The sequence below is a fragment of the Tursiops truncatus genome, chromosome 8, assembly GCF_011762595.2.
Source record: "Tursiops truncatus isolate mTurTru1 chromosome 8, mTurTru1.mat.Y, whole genome shotgun sequence".
Taxonomy (NCBI): domain Eukaryota; kingdom Metazoa; phylum Chordata; class Mammalia; order Artiodactyla; family Delphinidae; genus Tursiops; species Tursiops truncatus.
Genome location: NC_047041.1, coordinates 46,804,092 through 46,827,762, shown reverse-complemented (window position 1 = coordinate 46,827,762; position 23,671 = coordinate 46,804,092). Strand labels below are relative to the sequence as shown.

Below are 23,671 nucleotides of genomic sequence, written 5' to 3'. Positions count from 1 at the left end.
TCCTCTTATAGAAAACTCATTATTAAAATTCCATTAGCTCTGAACGGAAGGACATAACTAAATTTCTAAGTAGTCAGGTTTATTATAACTCTCTTTATAATAGTAGTTATCTACATGGTCTTCTTCTCCAAATAAATCATATAAGATTAGAAATCCTGACAGTGCTGTGAAGGAAGACCTTCAGTGTCCTACTGTGGTTGCCAATATGGTTGTCCAACAATGCAATGTTACCCAACATTCAATGTATAGAATCCAGGCAGCACCTTTCATGGCACAAGGCACAGCTACCAAAAAAAAAACCAGTCTCTTTTGAATTCATTATTTTTCACAGCAAACTCAAGAGCATAAATTTATTCTGGAGAGATGGTGAATTATATCAGAAACAACACCAGACTGCGTACCCAAAGGATTCCAAAAAATATTTTTTGTGATGCCAAAAAATATTTCACTTCTCTGAGCTTCAGTATTCTTATCTGTCAAATAAGGGAAGAGCTATCCTTTGGCAAAATCAGATGTGGATTATGAGTAGGTAGATTATACTTCCAGGAGTCCTAGAAAAGTTTTGCTTAGTTTTCTCAATAGAAAGCCAAGGCACTCTCTCAACACATGAAAATTTTAAGTGTTAAAAACAAATATCAAAATAAACACATAAACAAACAAAATCCCCCTTTCATGATAAAAACACTCAATAAAATAGTAATAGAAGGGAACTTCCTCAATATGATAAAAGCCATCTATAAAAATCCCACAGCTAATATCATATTTAATGAGGAAACACTGAATTTTCCCCTAACATCAAGAACAAGACAAGAATGTCTGTTCTTGCCCATTTTATTCAATATTGTACTGAATATTCTAGCTAAGGCAACTGGGCAAGAAAATGAAACAGAAGGCATCCATACTGGAAAGAAAGAAGTAAAACTAGTAAAACTATCTCTTTATGCAGGTGACATGATCGTGTATATAGAAAAATCCTAAAGAATTCACTAAAAAGCTGTTAAAACGAATATGTTGGGCTTCCCTGGTGGCGCAGTGGTTGAGAATCTGCCTGCTAATGCAGGGGACACGGGTTCGAGCCCTGGTCTGGGAAGATCCCACATGCCGCGGAGCAACTAGGCCCGTGAGCCACAACTACTGAGCCTGCGCGTCTGGAGCTTGTGCTCCACAACAAGAGAGGCCGCGATAGTGAGAGGCCCGCGCACCACGATGAAGAGTGGCCCCTGCTTGCCACAACTAGAGAAAGCCCTCGCACAGAAACGAAGACCCAACACAGCCAAAAATAAATAAATAAAATAAAAAAATAGATCTCCTTAAAAAAAAAAAAAAAAAAAAACGAATATGTTCAACAATGTTACAGGGTACAAGAGCAATAAATAAATATTGATTGTATTTCCATACACTAGCAATGACCAATCAAAAATGAAATTAAGAAAACAAACTCATTTATAATAGCATCACAAGTAATAAAGTGCTTAGGAACAAATTCAACAAAAAAAAGCAAAAACTTGTACTCTGAAAACTATAAAATATTGTAGAAAGGAATTAAAGAAGACCTAAATAAATAGAAAAACATTCACTGGATCGGAAGTTTAATATTGTTAAGATGGCAATATTCCACAAATTAATCCACAGATTCAAAGCAATCTTTATCAAAATCCTAGATGGCTTTTTTGTAAATTGACAATCAGATCCTAAAATTCATATAAAAATGCAACGGATCCTGAATATCCAAAATAATCTTGCAAAAGAAGAACAGAGTTGAAGATGTACACTTCTCAGTTTCAAACTTACTACAAGGCTACAGTAATCAAGATAGTACTGGATAAACATAGCCATATAACTCAACGGAATAGAATTGAAGTTCCATAAATAAACCTTTACATTAATAGTCAATTGATTTTCAACAAGGCTGCAAAGGCAATTCAATGGGGAAAGAAAATACTTTTCAACAGATGGTTCAGGGACACTTGGCTATCCATATACACTATAGATACATAAAAATTAACTCAAAATAGATCATAGACCTAAATGTAAGAGCTAAAACTATAAAACTCTTAGAAGAAAATATAGAAGTAAATTTTTGTGACCTTGTCACGTGAAGCCTCCATAGATATGACAAGTGACACAAAAACAGATAAACTGGACTTCATCAATAAGTGGTACTGGGAAAACTGGACAGCTACATGTAAAAGAATGAAAATAGAACACTCCCTAACACCATACACAAAAATAAACTCAAAATAGATTAGAGACCTAAATGTAAGACTGGACACTGTAAAATTCTTAGAGGAAAACATAGGAAGAACACTCTTTGACATAAATCGCAACAAGATCACTTTTGATCCACCTCCTAGAGTAATGGAAATAAAAACAAAAATAAACAAATGGGACCTAATGAAACTTAAAAGCTTTTGCAAAGCAAAGGAAACTACAAACAAGACGAAAAGACAACCCTCAGAATGGGAGAAAATATTTGCAAATGAATCAACGAACAAAGGATTAATCTCCAAAATATATAAACAGCTCTTGCAGCTCAATATTAAAAAAACAAACAACCCAATCCAAAAATGGGCAGAAGACCTAAATAGACATTTCTCCAAAGAGGACATAGAGATGGCCAAGAAGCCCATGAAAAGCTGCTCAGCATCACTAATTATTAGAGAAATGCAGATCAAAACTACCATGAGGTATCACCTCACACCAGTTAGAACGGGCATTGTCAGAAAATCTACAAACAACAAATGCTGGAGCGGGTGTGGAGAAAAGGGGACCCTCTTGCACTGTTGCTGGGAATGTAAATTGATACAGCCACTACGGAGAACAGTATCGAGGTTCCTTACAAAACTAAAAATAGAATTACCATATGACACAGCAATCCCACTACTGGGCATATACCCAGAGAAAACGATAATTCAAAAAGACACATGCACCCCAATGTTCATTGCAGCACTATTTACAATAGCCAGGTCATGGAAGCAACCTAAATGCCCATCGACAGACAAATGGATAAAGATGTGGTACGTATATACAATGGAATATTATTCAGCCTTAAAAAGGAACGAAATTGGGTCATCTGTAGAGACGTGGATGAATCTAGAGACTGTCATACAGAATGAAGTAAGTCAGAAAGAGAAAAATAAATATCGCATATTAATGCATATATGTGGAACCTAGAAAAATGGTACAGATGAACCGGTTTGCAGGGCAGAAACAGAGACACAGATGTAGAGAACAAACGTTTGGACACCAAGGGGGGAAAGCAGTGGGGGGTGGGGGTGTGCTGAACTGGGAGATTGGGATTGACATGTATACACTGATGTGTATAAAATGGATGACTAATAAGAACCTGCTGTATAAAAAAATAAATAAAATAAAATTCAAAAATTCCAAAAAAACCAGATGAATGGATAAAGAAGATATGAGATATATATATATATATATATATATATATATACTGTATATATATAGTGTATATATAAAAACAAAATTTTAAATTTTTGTGCCTCAAATGAGAGTATCAAAAAGTAAAAAGACAATCCACAGAATGGTACAAAATATTTGTAAATCACATATCTAATAAGAAATTAGTATTAAAAACATATAGAGAACTGTTATAACTCAAAGACTTAAAGACAAAAAAAATTTTTTTTAAATAGGTAAAAAATCTAAATAGACATTTCTCCAAAGAAAAAAAATAGCCTAAAAGTACATGAAAAGATGCTCAACACATCACTAATTATTAGGGAAGTGAAAATCAAAACCACAGTGAGATATCACTTCATACCCACTAGTATGACTACAATAAAAAGGACAGATAATAACAAACGTTGTGAGGATGTGGAGAATTGAAACCCTCGCACATTGCCAGTGGGAATGTAAAATAGTGTAACTGCTTTACAAAACAGTCTGGCAGTTCCTCAAAAGGTTAAACACAGTTACCATACAACTCAGTAATTCCTCTCCTAGGTATACATCCAAGAGAAGTAAAAACATATGTCCATACAAAAAGTTGCATGTGAATACTCATAGTAGCATTATTCACATGATGAAAAAGGGCAAACAACACAGATGTCTACCAACTGATAAATGGATAAACAAAATGTGGTATGGCCATATGACAGAATATTACTCATCAAGATAAAGTAATGAAGAACTGATATATGCTACAACATGGCTAAACCTTGAAAATACTAGTTAAGTGAAAGAAGTTAATCACAAAGGGCCATGTATTTTATAATTCCATTCATAGGAAATGTCTAGAATAAGCAAATCCGTAGAGATGGGAAGCAGATTAGTGATCGCCAGGAGCTGGAGGGAAGAGGAGTGGGGAGCGGCTTATAATGGACATGGGGTTTCTTTTGAGCTCATGAAAATGTTCTAAAATTGGTAGTAGTGAGAGTAGCACAACTCTGAATGTACTGAAGTCACTGAACTGTGTGCTTTAAATGGTTGAATTATAACAGTGTGTGAATTATATTTCAGTAAATCTGTGGGAAAAAAATAAGAACACTGATGGATAGCTTCTCAGATCTTGCCAGCAACCTCAGGACTTGAAACCTTCATCTCTGCACAGGGCATGCTGGGTACATGTTTACATGTCTTTAGTTCTTTACTCTGTGTGTTTTTTATGTGTGCTCACTGGAAATGCCCTTTCATCTCTCCCATGAACCGCCCCCCCAAACCCAAAAATACTGTGGGTTCCCTTTCTGAGCATGCTTCAAAGATCAGTGTAACAAAATTATTTGATATGAATCCTGCAGTTCCCAGCTGGTTCTTTCGAACCTAGAGAGGAAACCAGTACAAGTCGAAAGTACTATAATGGCCAGAAGAGAGGGGAAAAAAGCAATATATCCATTGTATCAACCTAGTCTTCCTCATACTTTCCTTGATTCAAAGCCCTAACTACAACCAAGTTGGAATCAGAGCCATTCCACAGAGCTCACATCTCTTAAAGTGCATTGTGATTTTTTCTAAGGAAATTTCCCCTCTGAATTCTTTTCTAACCCTACGGCTACCACCCATATGGCCAGATGTACTCTAATCCCAGTGTAGACCAATTTAAAGCCCTGTACTCTGTAATTTTCCAAAATTTTCCTAAAATTGTGATCATCTGATAACATCCTAACTTTTTGTTCTATAAGGGAACTAACCACTGATGGTATGAAAACCTTGCCCTAAAAAATAAAAATTACATCCAGTCTTTGGAAAGCCAATACCCGTCAAAGCCATCCTGGGTGTAATTTCCCAGCAGCAGAGTTTGCCCAGTGGGTCTGTGTTCCTAGGAACTCTACAACACCCAGAGAGCAGACACAACATTATTTGTTTTATGACTGCATTGGATGTTTCTAAGTACCATGGTCTGGGTATTTATTTGGGCTGTATAGAAAAGGAAGTCACACAATGAACTGTGGAGAAAAAAAGGTGGGGGAGAAGCTACCAAAACAGGGTGAAAAAAACCTTTGCACTAGTATAGAATAGCTTATGCACATTGTATTAACTGGTTTCAATTAGAGGGATTGATCCCAATTGTGGGTAATGGGAGGCAGTCTGGGAGAACATGCTGAAACAATAAACACTTTAAAAGAACATCTCCTCTGGTTTCTTACAGGAACGTCTGTTTTTATTGATTTCCCATAAAAGAGAAAAATTACTTTCATAATCTAAAGAGACATTGTAGTGAAATGTTAATATGCTTTTAAATTAAAAAGCGTATCTAGCCCCACTCTTCAAAAATGGCTTTATATTACTCAGAATACAAACATCTCAATATGACACTCCATATCATCAGTTCTTGCCTGTCAGAGGGCAAATGTTTCTTTTCAAGAGCTTCAGGATTTCTCCTTTTACAGTCTTAAAGAGTTGTGTATTAACTCCTGGAAACTCTTCCTAAACAAACCAGAATCCTTTTGGAAGAAAGGGCCCTCCTAAATAGCCCTAAATTAATAATGAGTTATTGCCTGTTCTTTATGTTTTGCTTCACCAATTCATCCTTCCCCATCACTTTCTAGAATGACCTATCCTTTTCTTTCTTTTCTCTTACCACTTTTCAAGCAATTACCACGTGGCAGGTGCTGTGTTAACACATGGCATGCATTACCTCATGTAAATCTCAAAATATCCTGTTACACGTGTAAACTCAGAGAGATTAAGTAGATTGTCCAATGTTATACGTCTAGTAAGTGGCATAATTTGTATTTTAACACAAAACTTATACAATTCTAAAGCTTTTATACTTAACTATTACCAAAAACTGCATATTCTGTCTTCCAAAATCCATCTTGAGGCAAATCTCCATTCTGAAAAGTTATAGCTTTTTGTACAGACCATTATATAGCATGTATTACAGAGTATAATGATTATATGCATGTATTGTTCCCTGCTCTATCCTGAGGAATCAAAGGGTCAGTTACAACTTACAAAATATGCTCAGTAAATGCTCCTTGAATGAGTAAATGAGGGTTGATGCATTCAGAGTACAGTGTTCTTATTTGCAAATGCTTATATGATTTTTAAAAATGTTTCCCATATCTATTTATGGGTGAATACTACATAACAACAGAGATATGCAGAAATAACAATATCCATGATAAGCTCCATAATAGCAGGGATTTTTTTTCAACTTAGCTTTTAGAAACTTCTCTCATTACATTATTTTTAAATTTCCAGGAACTAAGGGGTGTGCAAACATAAAGAGAAACAAAGCAATTATTCTAGACAAATATGTATATTTATATATCATATGTCTAATCAGTAAAATTATACATTACAGCCATTTCTGAGTAATGCTTAATAACTAAGGATTGCGTTTGGGGACATTCCTCAAAGTGACCCAATCCACTCATAGGCCATAGTCATACTGAGTGGTCCAGAGACCTGCCCTGAAATGCAGCAGCTGCTCAAGCCTCCTGCAGCTGGTCAAATCTAAGGTTCTTTATTTCCAACTGACAGGAACTGATTCTTAGCCTAGTTCACTCCAGATTCAGAGATCTGCCTGTCTTCACCTGAGTCCCAGAACCTGTGGGTCTCTTCTCATTTGTTTCTAAGGGGCAGGGGTTCAGGTAACCACTGTGTTCATACTGGTGATCGTACAAACCAATGGGCATACAACCCAATTAAATGTAAAGTGTAGAGGTGAGGAAGGGTATCATTCTAATGCTTAATGTAGCCATACAAGGAAAGATGAATAAACAAAACTGTCACACTTCTCACTAGAGAAGATATTTCACTTATAATTATTCACAAAGTATAAATATGCCCATGTTTCTGTATAATTGCTGGAGGTAAATTTTCTATTCAGCTTGAATCCCAATCTGTACATTGTAATTCTGACTAAAAGGAAAAGTCTTTAAAAACACTTCTTGGTCCCATTATTACAGAGATGTGCAGTGCCAAAAAAAGAGAGCATCCAAGAGGAGAGTGATCAAGTAGTAACAGAAGTCATTTTTAAGGCAATATGTAGCTGTTGACAGGCATTTGAAAAACAATTTGGAGAGAGAAAGTTTCTTGGAAAAACCAATGATAAAACCTCTGCACTTAAAATGAACCTGGAGGCAAAAGCACACACAAAGACCAGGACTGTTTTGAATATAGTAACAAAGCCCAGCTATAAGGATACAATTATTCCAGAGCAAAACACCAAGAAAGAATAGGGCACCGGGGAGAGAAATGTAGGAAAGAATCAAGTGAATTTAAAAATGCACAAAGATAACAGAGACTATCCATTTATCATGAATGTAAGTATGTATTAATTTATTTATAACCTGCTTCAGCCCATAGAGGATTTGAGGGGGACAAGACATTCTCTTAAACGCAGGAGGCTAGAGGCTAAGATTTTCTCTATTTCCTGAGATGAGAAAATGGAAATTAATACCAGAACTACTTTACATATTGTATATAGTTTTTGTTATGTAAATATACTTTTATCACTGTATTGTTAACTAGCCATATTTCTCAGTTTATAATGTGAGTTAAGTCATTACCAAATTATTCTTTGCTCATTTTTATGTACCCAAGTGTTATATATAACCAGATACTTGAAATGAATGGACTATTATAAATTATCAAAATCCCACAGTTCTGAGTGCTTCATTCTGTCTGAGACAACTACTCGTTACATCAATTCTGGTGGGAGCTCCATAAATGTTGCTGACCAGGAGATGTTAGTTAAGCGAGTTTACTTTTTGGCTGCAAATAAATCAAAGAGCAATAAATTCCCCCAAACAAACAAAATAAAACAAAATCTAGATAACTTAAGGAAAAAAATGTAACTTACTGATTATCAGCAGGTTATTGAGTCCTTCTCACAAAATCAAAGAGAGATTTAAGCAAGCTAAACCTCAAAGGGCAAATATACAGCAACTCAAGGAATCTCGGCAACTCAAGGAATCTCAGCAACTGAGGTTCATAGAATATTTTCCAAACTATTGTCATTCATATGATTCAATACTGATGGCTACCAGTTTGATATCTCTCTGGTACAAATTTCAAATACCCAGGAGAGAGAACCCAACAGGCTCACCTGGGATCAGATATTTACCTCTTGGATCAGTCAGTCATGGCCAGGCACAGACTCGCAGAGCCCAAACATGGCCACTAGGAGCCTACTTTTGTAGACTGGGGTTACTGACAGAGAAAGCAGAATCATTACAGGTTGTGCAATTCCTCCAGAAAGTGCTTGCCCCACTGGGAGATGTATTACTTTTAAGTAAATGGCAAAGGAAATCTACGCAACCAGCAGCTACCAATTCTATGGCAGAAACAAGAAGAAATATCTTTTTGATGCTCTCACCTGACCATAGAACTGAAAATCAGACTGAAGTGTTGGCATTTCAGACTTGTGATCTTCAGGGTCTTAAATGTAGTCATCTATTTGGTCTTTAGTGTTCTACAACAGGAAGACCTAATGTGGAATTCTCAGATCCTCAGCGGTAACTCCACAGTAATTATGAAGGATGAGCTGTTTTTAATAATCCAGAAGACAGAATTCTAATCATGGATTTACTTGCAATAAGACTGCACAAAGTAACTAAAATGTCAAATTTCTTTTATTTTGAGCTGAAATTATCAGTGTATTAGAGGATCAGCTACTAATTGGAATACATGGATGTATTTGATAAAATGGGACCACTATCCATCTACCTTTGTATCTCTAGCAATTGCCATAGTGCCTGACACAGCTGAATCTAACTACTAAATTTTGTCTAGTTTGAAAACAAAATTCCTCAAAATGCATATTCAATGGTACTCTGAAGGAGAAATTATAAAAGGACACTTGAAGGTGAGAAACGGAAACCACCCAACTAACAAAGTAAAAATATATTTATTCCTATTCAGCGAGAAATGTGAGAGTTACAAAATAATTTATTAAAACTTATTATAAAGAGGAAATCAACAGATTGAAGATTCATTTATTAAATATACACTCACAGACCTTCTACCATGTACCCAGGGATTTACCTAGGTGTAGGTATACTAGGAACCTGAAGAGCACATGGTCTTCTTGGAGAAATAGGCATTATAAATCAGTAATTGCGAGATAATATCATTAAGGATACAATAAAAGGAGTGATTGATGAAGAAATAGAATTATTAAAACCCGTCCTTTCTCTGGCATCAGCAGAGTCTCTAAGCAGGCACTCCCCTCTGACCACCTGCTCACAAAAGTGTGACATTTTTATTCTCCATGTCTCCAGCAAGCTGAGCTGCCTCTGCACTGCAGGAATGCCTCCAAAACTTAGCATTATCATCACTCCTTCATTAAAGGTGATCCCACCTTCTCACCTTCCACAGATAAGCAAAAGTCAAGGAAAGAGGCTTCATTCTCTCACACAATCTGAGTGAAAAGTAGGCTCCTCCAGGCCTACTGCCTTTTAACACAGTCATAAGTCATGCTATGAGAGTCCAGCTGCACCTTTCAGAAGCCTGTATCTCAATAATAGATGAGGATATTTAAAGCACTCCACATATCACTTTATACTGCCTGCAAGGTAGGTCAAATGAGGGGAATGCCTCAAAAGTAACTTTTGAACTTTTTGTCCCCATCACACACAAATTATTTCATGACAGGCAAACCCTCAGTTACAGCACACACGGTTCCCAGAGGAACCACTGTCATTTCTATCAGGCAATGTATATATAAAAGTGTATCATACAATCAGCCACTTTCTTCACTTATTCAGAGCACAGCGTCATGGAATGAGTTCATGAAAGGACAGTCAGGGCATCCAGAATCTATTCCCAACCTTACAACCGATGCACTATTCTTACTTCCTTTGCATTTAAGTTTCCCATTTACAACACAGGAATGATGACATCGTACCTGTTTGTTTCTAAGGCATTTGAAAATTCTCTGATGGAAGATTTCACACAAATGCAGAGTCTATTATTATACCAGGAAGACTTGAAAATTGCAAATCCATGTACCCATCACTATTAAACAGTCAACACAATGGAAGAAGAGAAAGAATCCTTCTCTAAGGCATCTGAAATCAAGTATTGCTGAATATGCAGCTATTGAGAAAAATACATGTGCAAACACATTCATTTTAAAGAGTATTCAATTCTAAACCACCAATAACCCATTTCGACAAATCCTTTACAAGTTACTCTCACTCCAAAAAAGAAATACATGTAATCCCTAATCACCGGTGCTTCTTATAATGCAGAGCTTTCTGAGAAGACATTCTTTCTCCTTTCAAAATGTTTGCTCTACTCTAGAATTTCAGAGAGTATTCTAGCCCATTCCACTAAGGTTGTTCCAACATATAAAAATAATTATACTTTAATCTTGCCAATCTTAGAATAATCAAATAAACTCACAGTACAGTGGTGAACAGGCATCCAAGCAGGGGCTTCCACTGAACAATTCTGGGCTGGGCACTTGCCTTGGTTTTGCTGCAAATAAGTAAAAAATATGTTATATTCTACATATGATGTGCAGCAATCTACACCAGCTGATATGTTTATCATCAATGTGTTTATTACCATGTTTACAAGTATAGGAGAAGTCTTCGAGAATAATTTTTTGGTGCAGTGCTAAAAGAAACTAGGTATGTCATTTCTACTCTTATCAAGGCACAAGAAATTATTTTTTGGTTTTTGTATTTCGCTAAGGCCTAGGGTTTTGGAACCAGGCTTCCTCAGCAACTGGCCTTTCAGGTCCTGGTGGGAACCACCTGAGAATCCTCCTAACCTAGAAGCAGAACTGGTCTCTCCTCCAGGCTCCCAGAGGACACCAATACATGCTGTACCCCTGTGAAATCTCTTGAGTCAAGGTACAGAAAGACTTGTTTACTTGTCTCCCCTTCCAGATTGTAAGCTTGTGGTGATGACTCTCTCTAGGGCATTTCATAGAATCCCAGAATGTAGAGTTGTACAGGATAGATTTTAGAGGCCTTTCCTGTCACATCAGAAACTGAGGTACAAAGAAATCAAACAAGGAGCACAGAGATTTAACATTCTAAACAATTTGCCAGGCACTTCTTTTTACATAAGAAATGTATCTCAAGCTAACCTATTCTTTTGTTGTAACTCCAATAAATTCAATTCTAATTGGCCTTTTAGAGAGAACGAAGTGCTTTCCTTTAAGAGTTCTGATTAGTGCTAAAAGGGGAGGAGGTGATTCTAATACAACATCTTTTATCTTTACTTATTGTACACTCAATTATAATATATAAATACTACAAATAATGTTAATAAATAATCATATTAACCACAGCTGTGATTTACTGAGCTACAAAATATGCTAAAGGTTATTCTGGACTCAGTACATTATCACTAGTTGCTATAACAAATACGGATGGATGTGTTGCTATGCCCATTACAGGAGAGAAAACGGAGGCTCACAGAGGGTTAAGAAACTCATCTATAAGTTACCCTACAAGAAAGCATCCTAACTGGGATTGCAGCAAGAATTTTACTGACTCTGCAGCCCATGCTTGCTCCTTCTATGATAAGCTGGTATTTTTCATTTTCTGTTTAATGGGGCTTAAGACATGTCATCAACTAACATGATTTCATGTATCAATGATCCTTAACATGTCTAACTTAACTGCAATAAAGTACTGAATTCAGTACTTGTGCTAAGAATCCTATTTTGTGATTTGTAAGCCTTTTAGAGAAACCTTTACTTAGGTGATATATTTTTAAGGCATCACTAAACTCTGAAGTGCTGTTTAAGGGATTATTGATAGAGTCACCATAAAAATACACTTATATCATCAATCTCCATGCTCAGCTTTCTTGTTTAAATCAAAACATGACATACGGTACCAACAGGGTACATAGGGTGCACTGGACTGGTGTCAGATGACCACAGTTTCAAGCTAAGCTCAACCAAGTGCCTGCTAACAGGAGGTGGCTCTGAGTCTTGGGAGTCACAGCTGTAGAACAGTGTTAGTATCTCACCTAATTCACGGGACTTCTATCAGATGATAAAGATTTGCTTCAGATAATTACCACAATTGGCAAGGATGTAATGGAAAAGAACACACAAAGTAAAAGGACACTTTTATTGTTCCTTTCTGATACCTTAAGGCAGATAAATATAATGTATCTACATGTGAAGATAAGCCTTTTGAAATTGAAAGCATTATTAAAATGCTAGTTATTATTATTTTTAATTATAAGTCATACCAATGTTAATGGTGAGGAATGTGTCCTTTGTAATAATTCATAATTGTTATTGTTAGTAGAGGGTAGTAATAATAAGCTTGTTTTACATCTAGATACTATATATCTTTATGGAGCATATGGTAAAGAAGGAAAATTCAATAAATAAGTGAGCTGTGCTTAGGTGGAGGAATATAAGTACTCATAAAATGTGATGGGGGGAACGCTTCCGGGAAGATGGCGGAAGAGTCAGACGCAGAGATCACCTTCCTCCCCACAGATACACCAGAAATACATCTACACGTGGAACAACTCCTACAGAACACCTACTAAACGCTGGCAGAAGACCTCAGACCTCCCAAAAGGCAAGAAACCCCCCACGTACCTGGTCAGGGCAAAAGAAAAAATAAACAACACAGACAAAAGAATAGGGCCAGGACCCGCACCAGTGGGAGGGAGCTGTGAAGGAGGAAAGGTTCCCACACACTAGGAAGCCCCTTCGCAGGCGGAGACTGCGGGTGGCGGAGGGGGAAAGCTTCGGAGCCGCGGTGGAGAGCACAGAGAGCAAAGCGGAGAGATTCCCGCACAGAGGATCAGGGCCCACCGGCACTCACTAGTCCAAGAGGCTTCTCTGCTCACCCGCCAGGGCGGGCGGGGCTGGGAGTTGAGGCTCGGGCTTCCGTCCTCGGGCTTCGGTCGGACCCCCGGGGGAGGACTGGGGTTGGCGGCGTGAACACAGCCTGCAGGGGGTTAGTGCGCCACGGCTAGCCGGGACGGAGTCCGGGAAAAGGTCTGGAGCTGCCGAAGAGGCAAGAGACTTTTTCTTCCCTCTTTGTTTCCTGGTGCCCGAGGAGAGGGGATTAAGAGCGCTGCTTAAAGGAGCTCCAGAGACGGGCGTGAGCCGCGGCTAAAAGAGCGGACCCCAGAGATGGGCATGAGACGCTAAGGCTGCTGCTGCCGCCCCCAAGAAGCCTGTGTGCGAACACAGGTCACTATCCACACCCCCCTTCCGGGGAGCCTGTGCAGCCCCCCATTGCCAGGGTCCCGGGATCCAGCGACAACTTCCCCTGGACAACGCACCGCGCGCCTCAGGCTGGTGCAACGTCACGCCGGCCTCTGACGCTGCACGCACGCACGCCCCGCACTCCGTGCCCCTCCCTCCCCACGGCCTGAGGGAGCCACAGCCCGCGAATGAGCGGCTCCTTTAACCCCGTCCTGTCTGAGCAAAGAACAGACGCCCTCCGGCGACCTACACACAGAGGCGGGGCCAAATCCAAAACTGAGCCCCTGGGAGCTGTGAGAACAAAGAGAAAGGGAAATCTCTACCAGCAGGCTCAGAAGCAGCAGATTAAAGCTCCACAGTCAACGTGACGTACCCTGCATCTGTGGAATACATAAATAGACAAGCAATCATCCCAAATTAAGGAGGTGGACATTGAGAGCAAGGTTTATTATTTTTTCCCCTTTTCCTCTTTTTGTGTGTATGTGTATGCTTCTGTGTGAGATTTTGTCTGTATAGCTTTGCTTCCACCATTTGTCCTAGGGTTCTATCCGTCCATTTTGTTTTGTTTTGTTTTGATTTTTTTCTTAATTATTATTTTTAATTTCATAACTTTATTTTATTTTACTTTATCTTCTTTCTTTTTTTCCTTCCTTCCTTCCTTCCTTCCTTCCTCCCTCCCTCCCTCCTTTCTTTCTTTCTTTCTTTCTACTTCTACTAATTCTTTCTGTCTACTTTTTCTCCCTTTTATTCTGAGCCATGTGGGTGAAAGCTTTTGGTGCTGCAGCCAGGAGTCAGTGCTGTGCCTCTGAGGTGGGAGAGCCAACATCAGGACACTGGTCCACAAGAGACCTCCCAGCTCCACATAATATGAAATGGCAAAAATCTCCAAGGGATCTCCATCTCAACACCAGCACCCAGCTTCACTCAACGACCAGCAAGCTACAGTGCTGGACATCCTATGCCAAACAACTAGCAAGACAGGAACACAACCCCACCCATTAGCAGAGAGGCTGCCTAAAATCATAAGTCCACAGACACCCCAAAACACACCACCAGACGTGGACCTGCCCACCAGAAAGACAAGATCCAGCCTCATCCACCAGAACACAGGCACTAGTCCCCTCCACCAGGAAGCCTACACAACCCACTGAACCAACCTTAGCCACTGGGGACACACACCAAAAACAACGGGAACTACGAACCTGCAGCCTGCAAAAAGTAGACCCCAAACACAGTAAGATAAGCAAAATGAGAAGACAGAAAAACACACAGCAGATGAAGGAGCAAGATAAAAACCCACCAGACCTAACAAATGAAGAGGAAATAGGCAGTCTACGTGAAAAAGAATTCAGAATAATGATAGTAAAGATGATCCAAAATCTGGGAAATAGAATAGACAAAATGCAAGAAACATTTAACAAGGACCTAGAAGAACTAAAGATGAAACAAACAACGGTGAACAACACAATAAATGAAATTAAAAATACTCTAGATGGGATCAATAGCAGAATAACTGAGGCAGAAGAACGGATAAGTGACCTGGAAGATAAAATAGTGGAAATAACTACTGCAGAGCAGAATAAAGAAAAAACAATGAAAAGAACTGAGGACAGTCTCAGTAACCTCTGGGACAACATTAAACGCACCAACATTCGAATTATAGGGGTTCCAGAAGAAGAAGAGAAAAAGAAAGGGACTGAGAAAATATTTGAAGGGATTATAGTTGAAAACTTCCCTAATATGGGAAAGGAAATAGTTAATCAAGTCCAGGAAGCACAGAGAGTCCCATACAGGATAAATCTAAGGAGAAATATGCCAAGACACATATTAATCAAACTGTCAAAAATGAAATACAAAGAAAACATATTAAAAGCAGCAAGGGAAAAACAACAAATAACACACAAGGGAATCCCCATAAGGTTAACATCTGATCTTTCAGCAGAAACTGCAAGCCAGAAGGGACTGGCAGGACATACTTAAAGTGATGAAGGAGAAAAACCTACAACCAAGATTACCCAGCAAGTTCTCATTCAGACTTGATGGAGATATTAAAACCTTTACAGACAAGCAAAAGCTGAGAGAGTTCAGCACCACCAAACCAGCTTTATAACAACTGCTAAAGGAACTTCTCTAGGCAAGAAACACAAGAGAAGGAAAAGACCTACAATAACGAACCCAAAACAATTAACAAAATGGGAATAGGAACATACATATCAATAATTACCTTAAATGCAAATGGACTAAATGCTCCCACCAAAAGACACAGATTGGCTGAATGGATACAAAAACAAGACCCATATATTTGCTGTCTACAAGAGACCCACTTCAGACCTAGAGACACATACAGACTGAAAGTAAGGGGATGGAAAAAGATATTTCATGCAAATGGAAACCAAAAGAAAGCTGGAGTAGCAATTCTCATATCAGACAAAACAGACTTTAAAATAAAGGCTACTAGAAGAGACAAAGAAGGACACTACATAATGATCAAGGGATCAATCCAAGAAGAAGATATAAGAATTGTAAATATTTATGCACCCAACATAGGAGCACCTCAATACATAAGGCAAATACTAACAGCCATAAAAGGGGAAATCCACAGGAACACATTCATAGTAGGGGACTTTAACACCCCACTTTCACCAATGGACAGATCATCCAAAATGAAAATAAAGAAACACAAGCTTTAAATAATACATTAAACAAGATGGACTTAATTGATATTTATAGGACATTCCATCCAAAAACAACAGAATACACATTTTTCTCAAGTGCTCACAGAATATTCTCCAAGATAGATCATACATTAGGTCGCAAATCAACCCTTGGTAAATTTTTAAAAAATTGAAATTGTATCAAGTATCTTTTCTGACCACAATGCTATGAGACTAGATATCAATTACAGGAAAAGATCTGTAAAAAATACAAACACATGGAGGCTAAACAATACACTACTTAATAACGAAGTGATCACTGAAGAAATCAAAGAGGAAATTAAAATGCACGTAAAGCAATTAGAGAAAGAAGAACAAAAAAACCCCAAAGTTAGCAGAAGGAAAGAAATCATAAAAATCAGATCAGAAATAAATGAAAAGGAAATGAAGGAAACGATAGCAAAGATCAATAAAACTAAAAGCTGGTTCTTTAAGAAGATAAACAAAATTGATAAACCATTAGCCAGACTCATCAAGAAAAAAACGGAGAAGACTCAAATCAATAGAATTAGAAATGAAAAAGGAGAAGTGACAACTGACACTGCAGAAATACAAAAGATCATGAGAGATTACTACAAGCAACTGTATGCCAATAAAATGGACAATCTGGAAGAAATGGACAAATTCTTAGAAATGCACAACCTGCCAAGACTGAATCAGGAAGAAATAGAAAATATGAACAGACCAATCACAAGCACTGAAATTGAAACTGTGATTAAAAATCTTCCAACAAACAAAAGCCCAGGCCCAGATGGCTTCACAGGCGAATTCTATCAAACATTTAGAGAAGAGCTAACACCTATCCTTCTCAAACTCTTCCAAAATATAGCAGAGGGAGGAACAGTCTCAAACTCATTCTACGAGGCCACCATCACCCTGATACCAAAACCAGACAAGGATGTCACAAAGAAAGAAAACTACAGGCCAATATCACTGATGAACATAGATGTAAAAATCCTCAACAAAATACTAGCAAACAGAATCCAACAGCACATTAAACGGATCATACACCATGATGAAATGGGGTTTATTCCAGGAGTGCAAGGATTCTTCAATATACGCAAATCAATCAATGTGATACACCATATTAACAAACTGAAGGAGAAAAACCATATGATCATCTCAATAGATGCAGAGAAAGCTTCTGACAAAATTCAACATCCATTTATGATAAAAACACTGCAGAACCTAGGCATAGAGGGAACTTTCCTCAACATAATAAAGGCCATATATGACAAACCCACAGCCAACGTCATCCTCAATGGTGAAAAACTGAAAGCATTTCCACTAAGATCAGGAAGAAGACAAGGTTGCCCACTCTCACCACTCTTATTCAACATAGTTTTGGAAGTTTTAGCCATAGCAATCAGAGAAGAAAAGGAAATAAAAGGAATCCAAATCGGAAAAGAAGAAGTAAAGCTGTCACTGTTTGAGGATGACATGATACTCCACATAGAGAATCCTAAAGATGCTACCAGAAAACTGCTAGACTAATCAATGAATTTGGTAAAGTAGCAGGATCCACAATTAATGTACAGAAATCTCTGGCATTCCTATACACTAATGATGAAAAATCTGAAAGTGAAATCAAGAAAACACTCCCATTTACCATTGCAACAAAAAGAATAAAATATCTAGGAGTAAACCTACCTAAGGAGACAAAAGACCTGTATGCAGAAAATTATAAGACACTGATGAAAGAAATTAAAGCTGATACAAACAGATGGAGAGATATACCATGTTCTTGGATTGGAAGAATCAACATTGTGAAAATGACTCTACTACCCAAAGCAATCTACAGATTCAATGCAATCCCTACCAAACTACCACTGGAATTTTTCACAGGACTAGAACAAAAAATTTCACAATTTGTATGGAAAAACGAAAGACCCCGAATAGCCAAAGCAATCTTGAGAACGAAAAATGGAGCTGGAGGAATCAGGCTCCCTGACTTCAGACTATACTACAAAGCTACAGTAATCAAGACAGTATGGTACTGGCACAAAAACAGAAAGATAGATCAATGGAACAGGATAGAAAGCCCAGAGATAAACCCAGGCACATATGGTCACCTTATCTTTGAGAAAGGAGGCAAGAATATACAGTGGAGAAAAGACAGCCTCTTCAATAAGTGGTGCTGGGAAAACTGGACAGCTACATGTAAAAGTATGAGATTAGAACACTCCCTAACACCATACACAAAAATAAGCTCAAAATGGATTAAAGACCTAAATGTAAGGCCAGAAACTATCAAACTCTTAGAGGAAAACATAGGCAGAACACTCTATGACATAAATCACAGCAAGATCCTTTTTGACCCACCTCCTAGAGAAATGGAAATAAAATCAAAAATAAACAAATGGGACCTAATGCAACTTCAAAGCTTTTGCACAGCAACGGAAACCATAAACAAGACCAAAAGACAACCCTCAGAATGGGAGAAAATACTTGCCAATGAAGCAAGTGACAAAGCATTAATCTCCAAAATTTATAAGCAGCTCATTCAGCTCAATAACAAAAAAACAAACAACCCAATCCAAAAATGGGTAGAAGACCTCAATAGACATTTCTCCAAAGAAGATATACAGACTGCCAACAAACACATGAAAGAATGCTCAACATCACTAATCATTAGAGAAATGCGAATCAAAACTACAATGAGATATCATCTCACATCACTCAGAATGGCCATTATCAAAAATCTGGAAACAATAAATGCTGGAGAGGGTGTGGAGAAAAGGGCACTCTCTTGCACTGTTGGTGGGAATGTAAATTGATACAGCCATTGTGGAGAACAATATGGAGTTTCCTTAAAAAACTACAAATAGAACTACCATACAACCCAGCAATCCCACTCCTGGGCATATACCCTGAGAAAACCATAACTCAAAAAGAGTCTTGTACCACAATGTTCATTGCAGCTCTATTTACAATAGTCCAGAGATGGAAACAACCTAAGTGTCCATCACTGGATGAATGGATAAAGAAGATGTGGCACATATATACAATGGAATATTACTCAGCCATAAAAAGAAACGAAATTGAGCTATTTGTAATGAGGTGGATGGACCTAGAGTCTGTCATGCAGAGTGAAGTAAGTGAGAAAGGGAAAGACAAATACCATATGCTAACACATATATATGGAATTTAAGGAAAAAAATGTCATGAAGATCCCAGGGGTAATACAGGAATAAAGACAAAGACCTACTAGAGAATGGACTTGAGGATATGGGGAGGGGGAAGGGTAAGTTGTGACAAAGAGAGAGAGAGGCATGTACATGTATACACTACCAAACGTAAGGTAGTTAGCTAGTGGGAAGCAGCTGCATAGTACAAGGAGATCAGGTCAGTGCTTTGTGACCGCCTGGAGGGGTGGGATTGGGAGGTAGCAGTGAGGGAGACGCAAGAGGGAAGAGATATGGGAACATACGTATAGGTATAACTGATTCACTTTGTTATAAAGCAGAAACTAACACACCATTTTAAAAAAGAAAAAGAAAAAGCAGGATATATAGGTGACACTGGTCAGAATGGCCATCACTAAAAGTCTACAAATAACAAATGCTGGAGTGGATGTGGAGAAGAAAAGGGAACATTCCTACACTGTTTGTGGGAATGTAAGTTGGTACAGCCACTATCGAAAACATTATGGCTGTTCCTCCAAAAACTTAAAATAGAATTACCATATGATCCAGCAATCCCACTCCTGGAATATACCTGAATAAAACTATAATTCAAAAAGATACATGCACCCCTGTGTTCATAGTGGCACTGTTTACAATACACAAAACATGGAAACAACCTTAATGTTCATCGACAGATGAATGGATAAAGATGATGTGGTACATATATACAATGGAATACCACTCAGCCATAACAAAGAATGAAATAATGCCATTTGCAGCAACATGGATGCAACTAGAGATTATCATACTAAGTGAAGCAAGTCAGAAAGAGAAAGACAGATATCATATGATATCACTTATATGTGGAACCTAAAATATGGCACAAATGAACCTATCTACAAAACAGAAACATATTCACAGACATAGAGAACAAACTTGTGGTTGCCAAGGGGGAAGGGGTGAGGGAGAGGGATGGACTGGGAATTTGGGGTTGGTAGATGCAAATTATTACATTTAGAATGGATAAACAATAAGGTCCTAATATATAGCACAGGGAACTATATACAATATCCTATGATAAACCATAATGAAAAAGAATATTAAAAAAGAAAAAAAATGTGATGGGGGGCATAAATAAGTAGTGTTTAAGCTTCTATGGATATATACCATGGAGTAAAGAAAGATGAGAATCTGTGTGAGTCTCCTGTCCCACTATTACCTGAGTTTTAGATACTAAAGCCTTCCCATTAGTGTTTTAATCAAGAAGATTAACAATATGATTACACAGGGGCAGATACATAAAAAGGCCTACTGAAGGCAGATGCCATGAAAACATATATTATTTGGTAATCCACAGTGTGTGACTAGAAAAAAATAAGACTGGAATAGAAGTTAGGATCTTAGATTTCAGTAGTGTCCCCATTAATCTACCTAGTGTCCCCATTAATCTATCTGTGGAACTTTGGGAAAGTTCCTTTACACTTTAAACCTCATTTTTCTCATGTATAAAATGAGAGGGGTTTATTTGATCCCCTGATATACCAACCTATATTCCTCCCAATAATTTAATATGTTTCCTCCTCCAAAGGGGTACACCTTCCAGTTGAATATCCCTGTCATTCTGATCTACTGTTACCATAGGATATGGTTATATCTCTGTGAGTTTGCATGGTAGTAAAAGTTAAGAACTGCCGGACCAGATAATCTCACAAGAGCTTTCCGCTGACGTGTGGTTACTGAAAACCGCAACCTCAGGTTTTACCTACCACTTCACTCTACTTCTAAAGAAGACAAAATCTAACATACGTCAAGGGAATTGTCACAGCACTGGAAGTAAAAGGGTTAAAATTTCTCTTTTTCCTAGAATTTTTCCTTCTCCTTTTTTAGTATTTTTTCTCTCCAATATTTAATGTGGGCACCATGACAGAGTTTGGGGTTACTGCCTACTTGGCAGGTCTCCAGCCTTTAGAAGGCCAGCAAGGACCAGTATGAAAACTAGGGGAAAGGACACTCTCTAGGCTATTTTTAAGTTAATTCTTAGGGCAAAAATCAAGAGGGAACATTAGAATTCCCTCAAGAGCCAGCCTATCTCTCCAAGTAAGAGTGTAAGATAGAAGTTGGTGACAGATTACCCTAAAGACAGATTTCACTTCCCCTTCTCTCTCCCATCCATCTACCCTGAATATTTATACCTCTATATTGTTGATATGTGACTCGATCAAGATTCAGGATCTGAAATGCTAACCTTGAAAAACATGTTATATTAAGAGACAAAACTATCAGTGGGTTTTGGTCTTTTTAAAATACTATGCTATTTAGATAGGTTGATGTCTCCAAGTCTGTCATCTTCCTTGATGGTCTTTTTCCAACTTTAACATCTTAACACATTTCATTCCAGAATATCCTGAGCAAATGAGCCAAATATGCTGGACAATTAAATCTCAGATTGATTATGTAAATATGTAACTACAAAGAATTTCAATAGTGACAAACACTTGACAAAAAAAACTCTAAAGATTTTCTGCTCAACCTGTCCCATGCCCAGAGAGAGTAGAAATCTTTTGTGTATCAGGGGCTTATATCTGTTAGAGCGCTTTGGAGTTTACCAATGACTATATAGACATTTTCGTTATTTAATCCTCAGAACAAGTTTGTGTGTGGCAGGGTGAGAAATGATTCATCCAAATAAAATTTTGACCTAAATGTTTCATTCAAAATAGCATGTTCTTCTGAAAGCAGAGAAAAAACTAAAAGCTTCTGTTGTTCTGTTCACAATAAAATGATTCTCATAATCATAGAATTTTTTTCTGGGTTGAGAAGTATCACATGATAGTGCTATATATATATTTATTCAGCTATTCATTTATCAAATATGTATTATATAGAAGGTACCATGCTAGGTATATATAGAGATATAAAATTTAGAGATATAAAAATTTAAATCCTTTCTCTTAAAGAGCTCCCAACCTTTTAGGAGATACAGTGCAACATGTTACATTTAAAATAGGATTATAAACTAGGACCATTCGTTCATTTATTCATTTATTTGGTCAACAAACATTCATTGAGAAATTAGTAAGTGCTAGCTGTTGTATTAGAAATAAGGATATATCAAGACTCAGTCTCTGTCTAAAGAAGTTCCCAGTCCAAGGAAAAAGACAAACTAATAAACATGCAATTATAAAGCAACATTAACAATATGGTATAAATAAAACGTGACATAACAGATCAAAAAGATCCATCTCTTCCATTTTGGGGTCAGGAGTAAGGGATGAGCAAGGGCCATAGAAAACTGTGCAGGGAAACTAAGGCCAAAGGCAAGAATGTTGAACTCTGACTGGATAAATCAGGAAGCATTTTATAGAGAAGACACTTCAGTTTTCCAATAAAGCTTTTAGGATGGAAAGGGTGAGTAGAGGGCCTTCCAGGTAAAGGTGTACCATGTACCATCTGATAGTGAATCAAGGTATTCTTGGACTTGGTAAGGAAACCTCTTGATTTTAGGCCACAGAAACCTGGGAATGAGGGGAAAGTATGATTCTATGCTACAGAGAAAGCTGACTTCGGCCTTTCCCCTCATTTATTTCTACTTCACAGCGCATGGACAGCAGGAAGTCCTGCCAGGGAATGGATCTGGAGGGATCCAGGCCTGATCCTATAAAAAACTCAAGAGGCTCTCCTGAGTTTAGTCTCTGGAAAAGCACTTAAGGTGTCTTTCCCATCTTTTCTAAAACGCTCAGGTGTTTGACAGATGAAGAAAAAGAGATTAAAACATGATGTACAAGGGGCAAAACTAAGTGGCATGGCAGAACGAAAATGACTATAACAATGTGTCTGCAAATACACTGTAAGATGTAAAGTACTTTTATAAATGTAATGAATAATTATATTCAAAGGATTATTATAAACATTAATATCTATGTGTTAATGCTTACTAAAATTACTAGAAAACATATTTTCTGACTTCTAGTCAAACATATGCTGCAGCACATCAAGAATTAAGGTAATTTTCCGAAAATTTGAAGAAAGGAAAACAACTCCCAGGATGCCTCCAAATCATCAATTTCATATATACAGATATACAATGTGTATATATATAGACATATAATGTGTGCATATATACATACATACATATATGTTTGTGTACACACATATGTGTATAAATAATTGCCCTTAGGCAAATAAAGGTTTTCATCCAATTAGTTTCCTAATTTGCCATA

At 37.7% G+C, this 23,671-nt stretch overlaps 1 protein-coding gene across 1 annotated transcript in view; it reads right to left on the bottom strand.

The window, feature by feature from the left end:
• Positions 1-23,671, bottom strand: part of DLG2 (discs large MAGUK scaffold protein 2) — a 2,041,254-nt gene that overhangs the window by 1,568,937 nt on the left and 448,646 nt on the right. Inside the window, exon 4 of the mRNA XM_073808350.1 lies at positions 10,819-10,893. Within this exon, the coding sequence (XP_073664451.1) occupies positions 10,819-10,893 (75 nt within the window). The remainder of the gene's footprint in view (positions 1-10,818; positions 10,894-23,671) is intronic.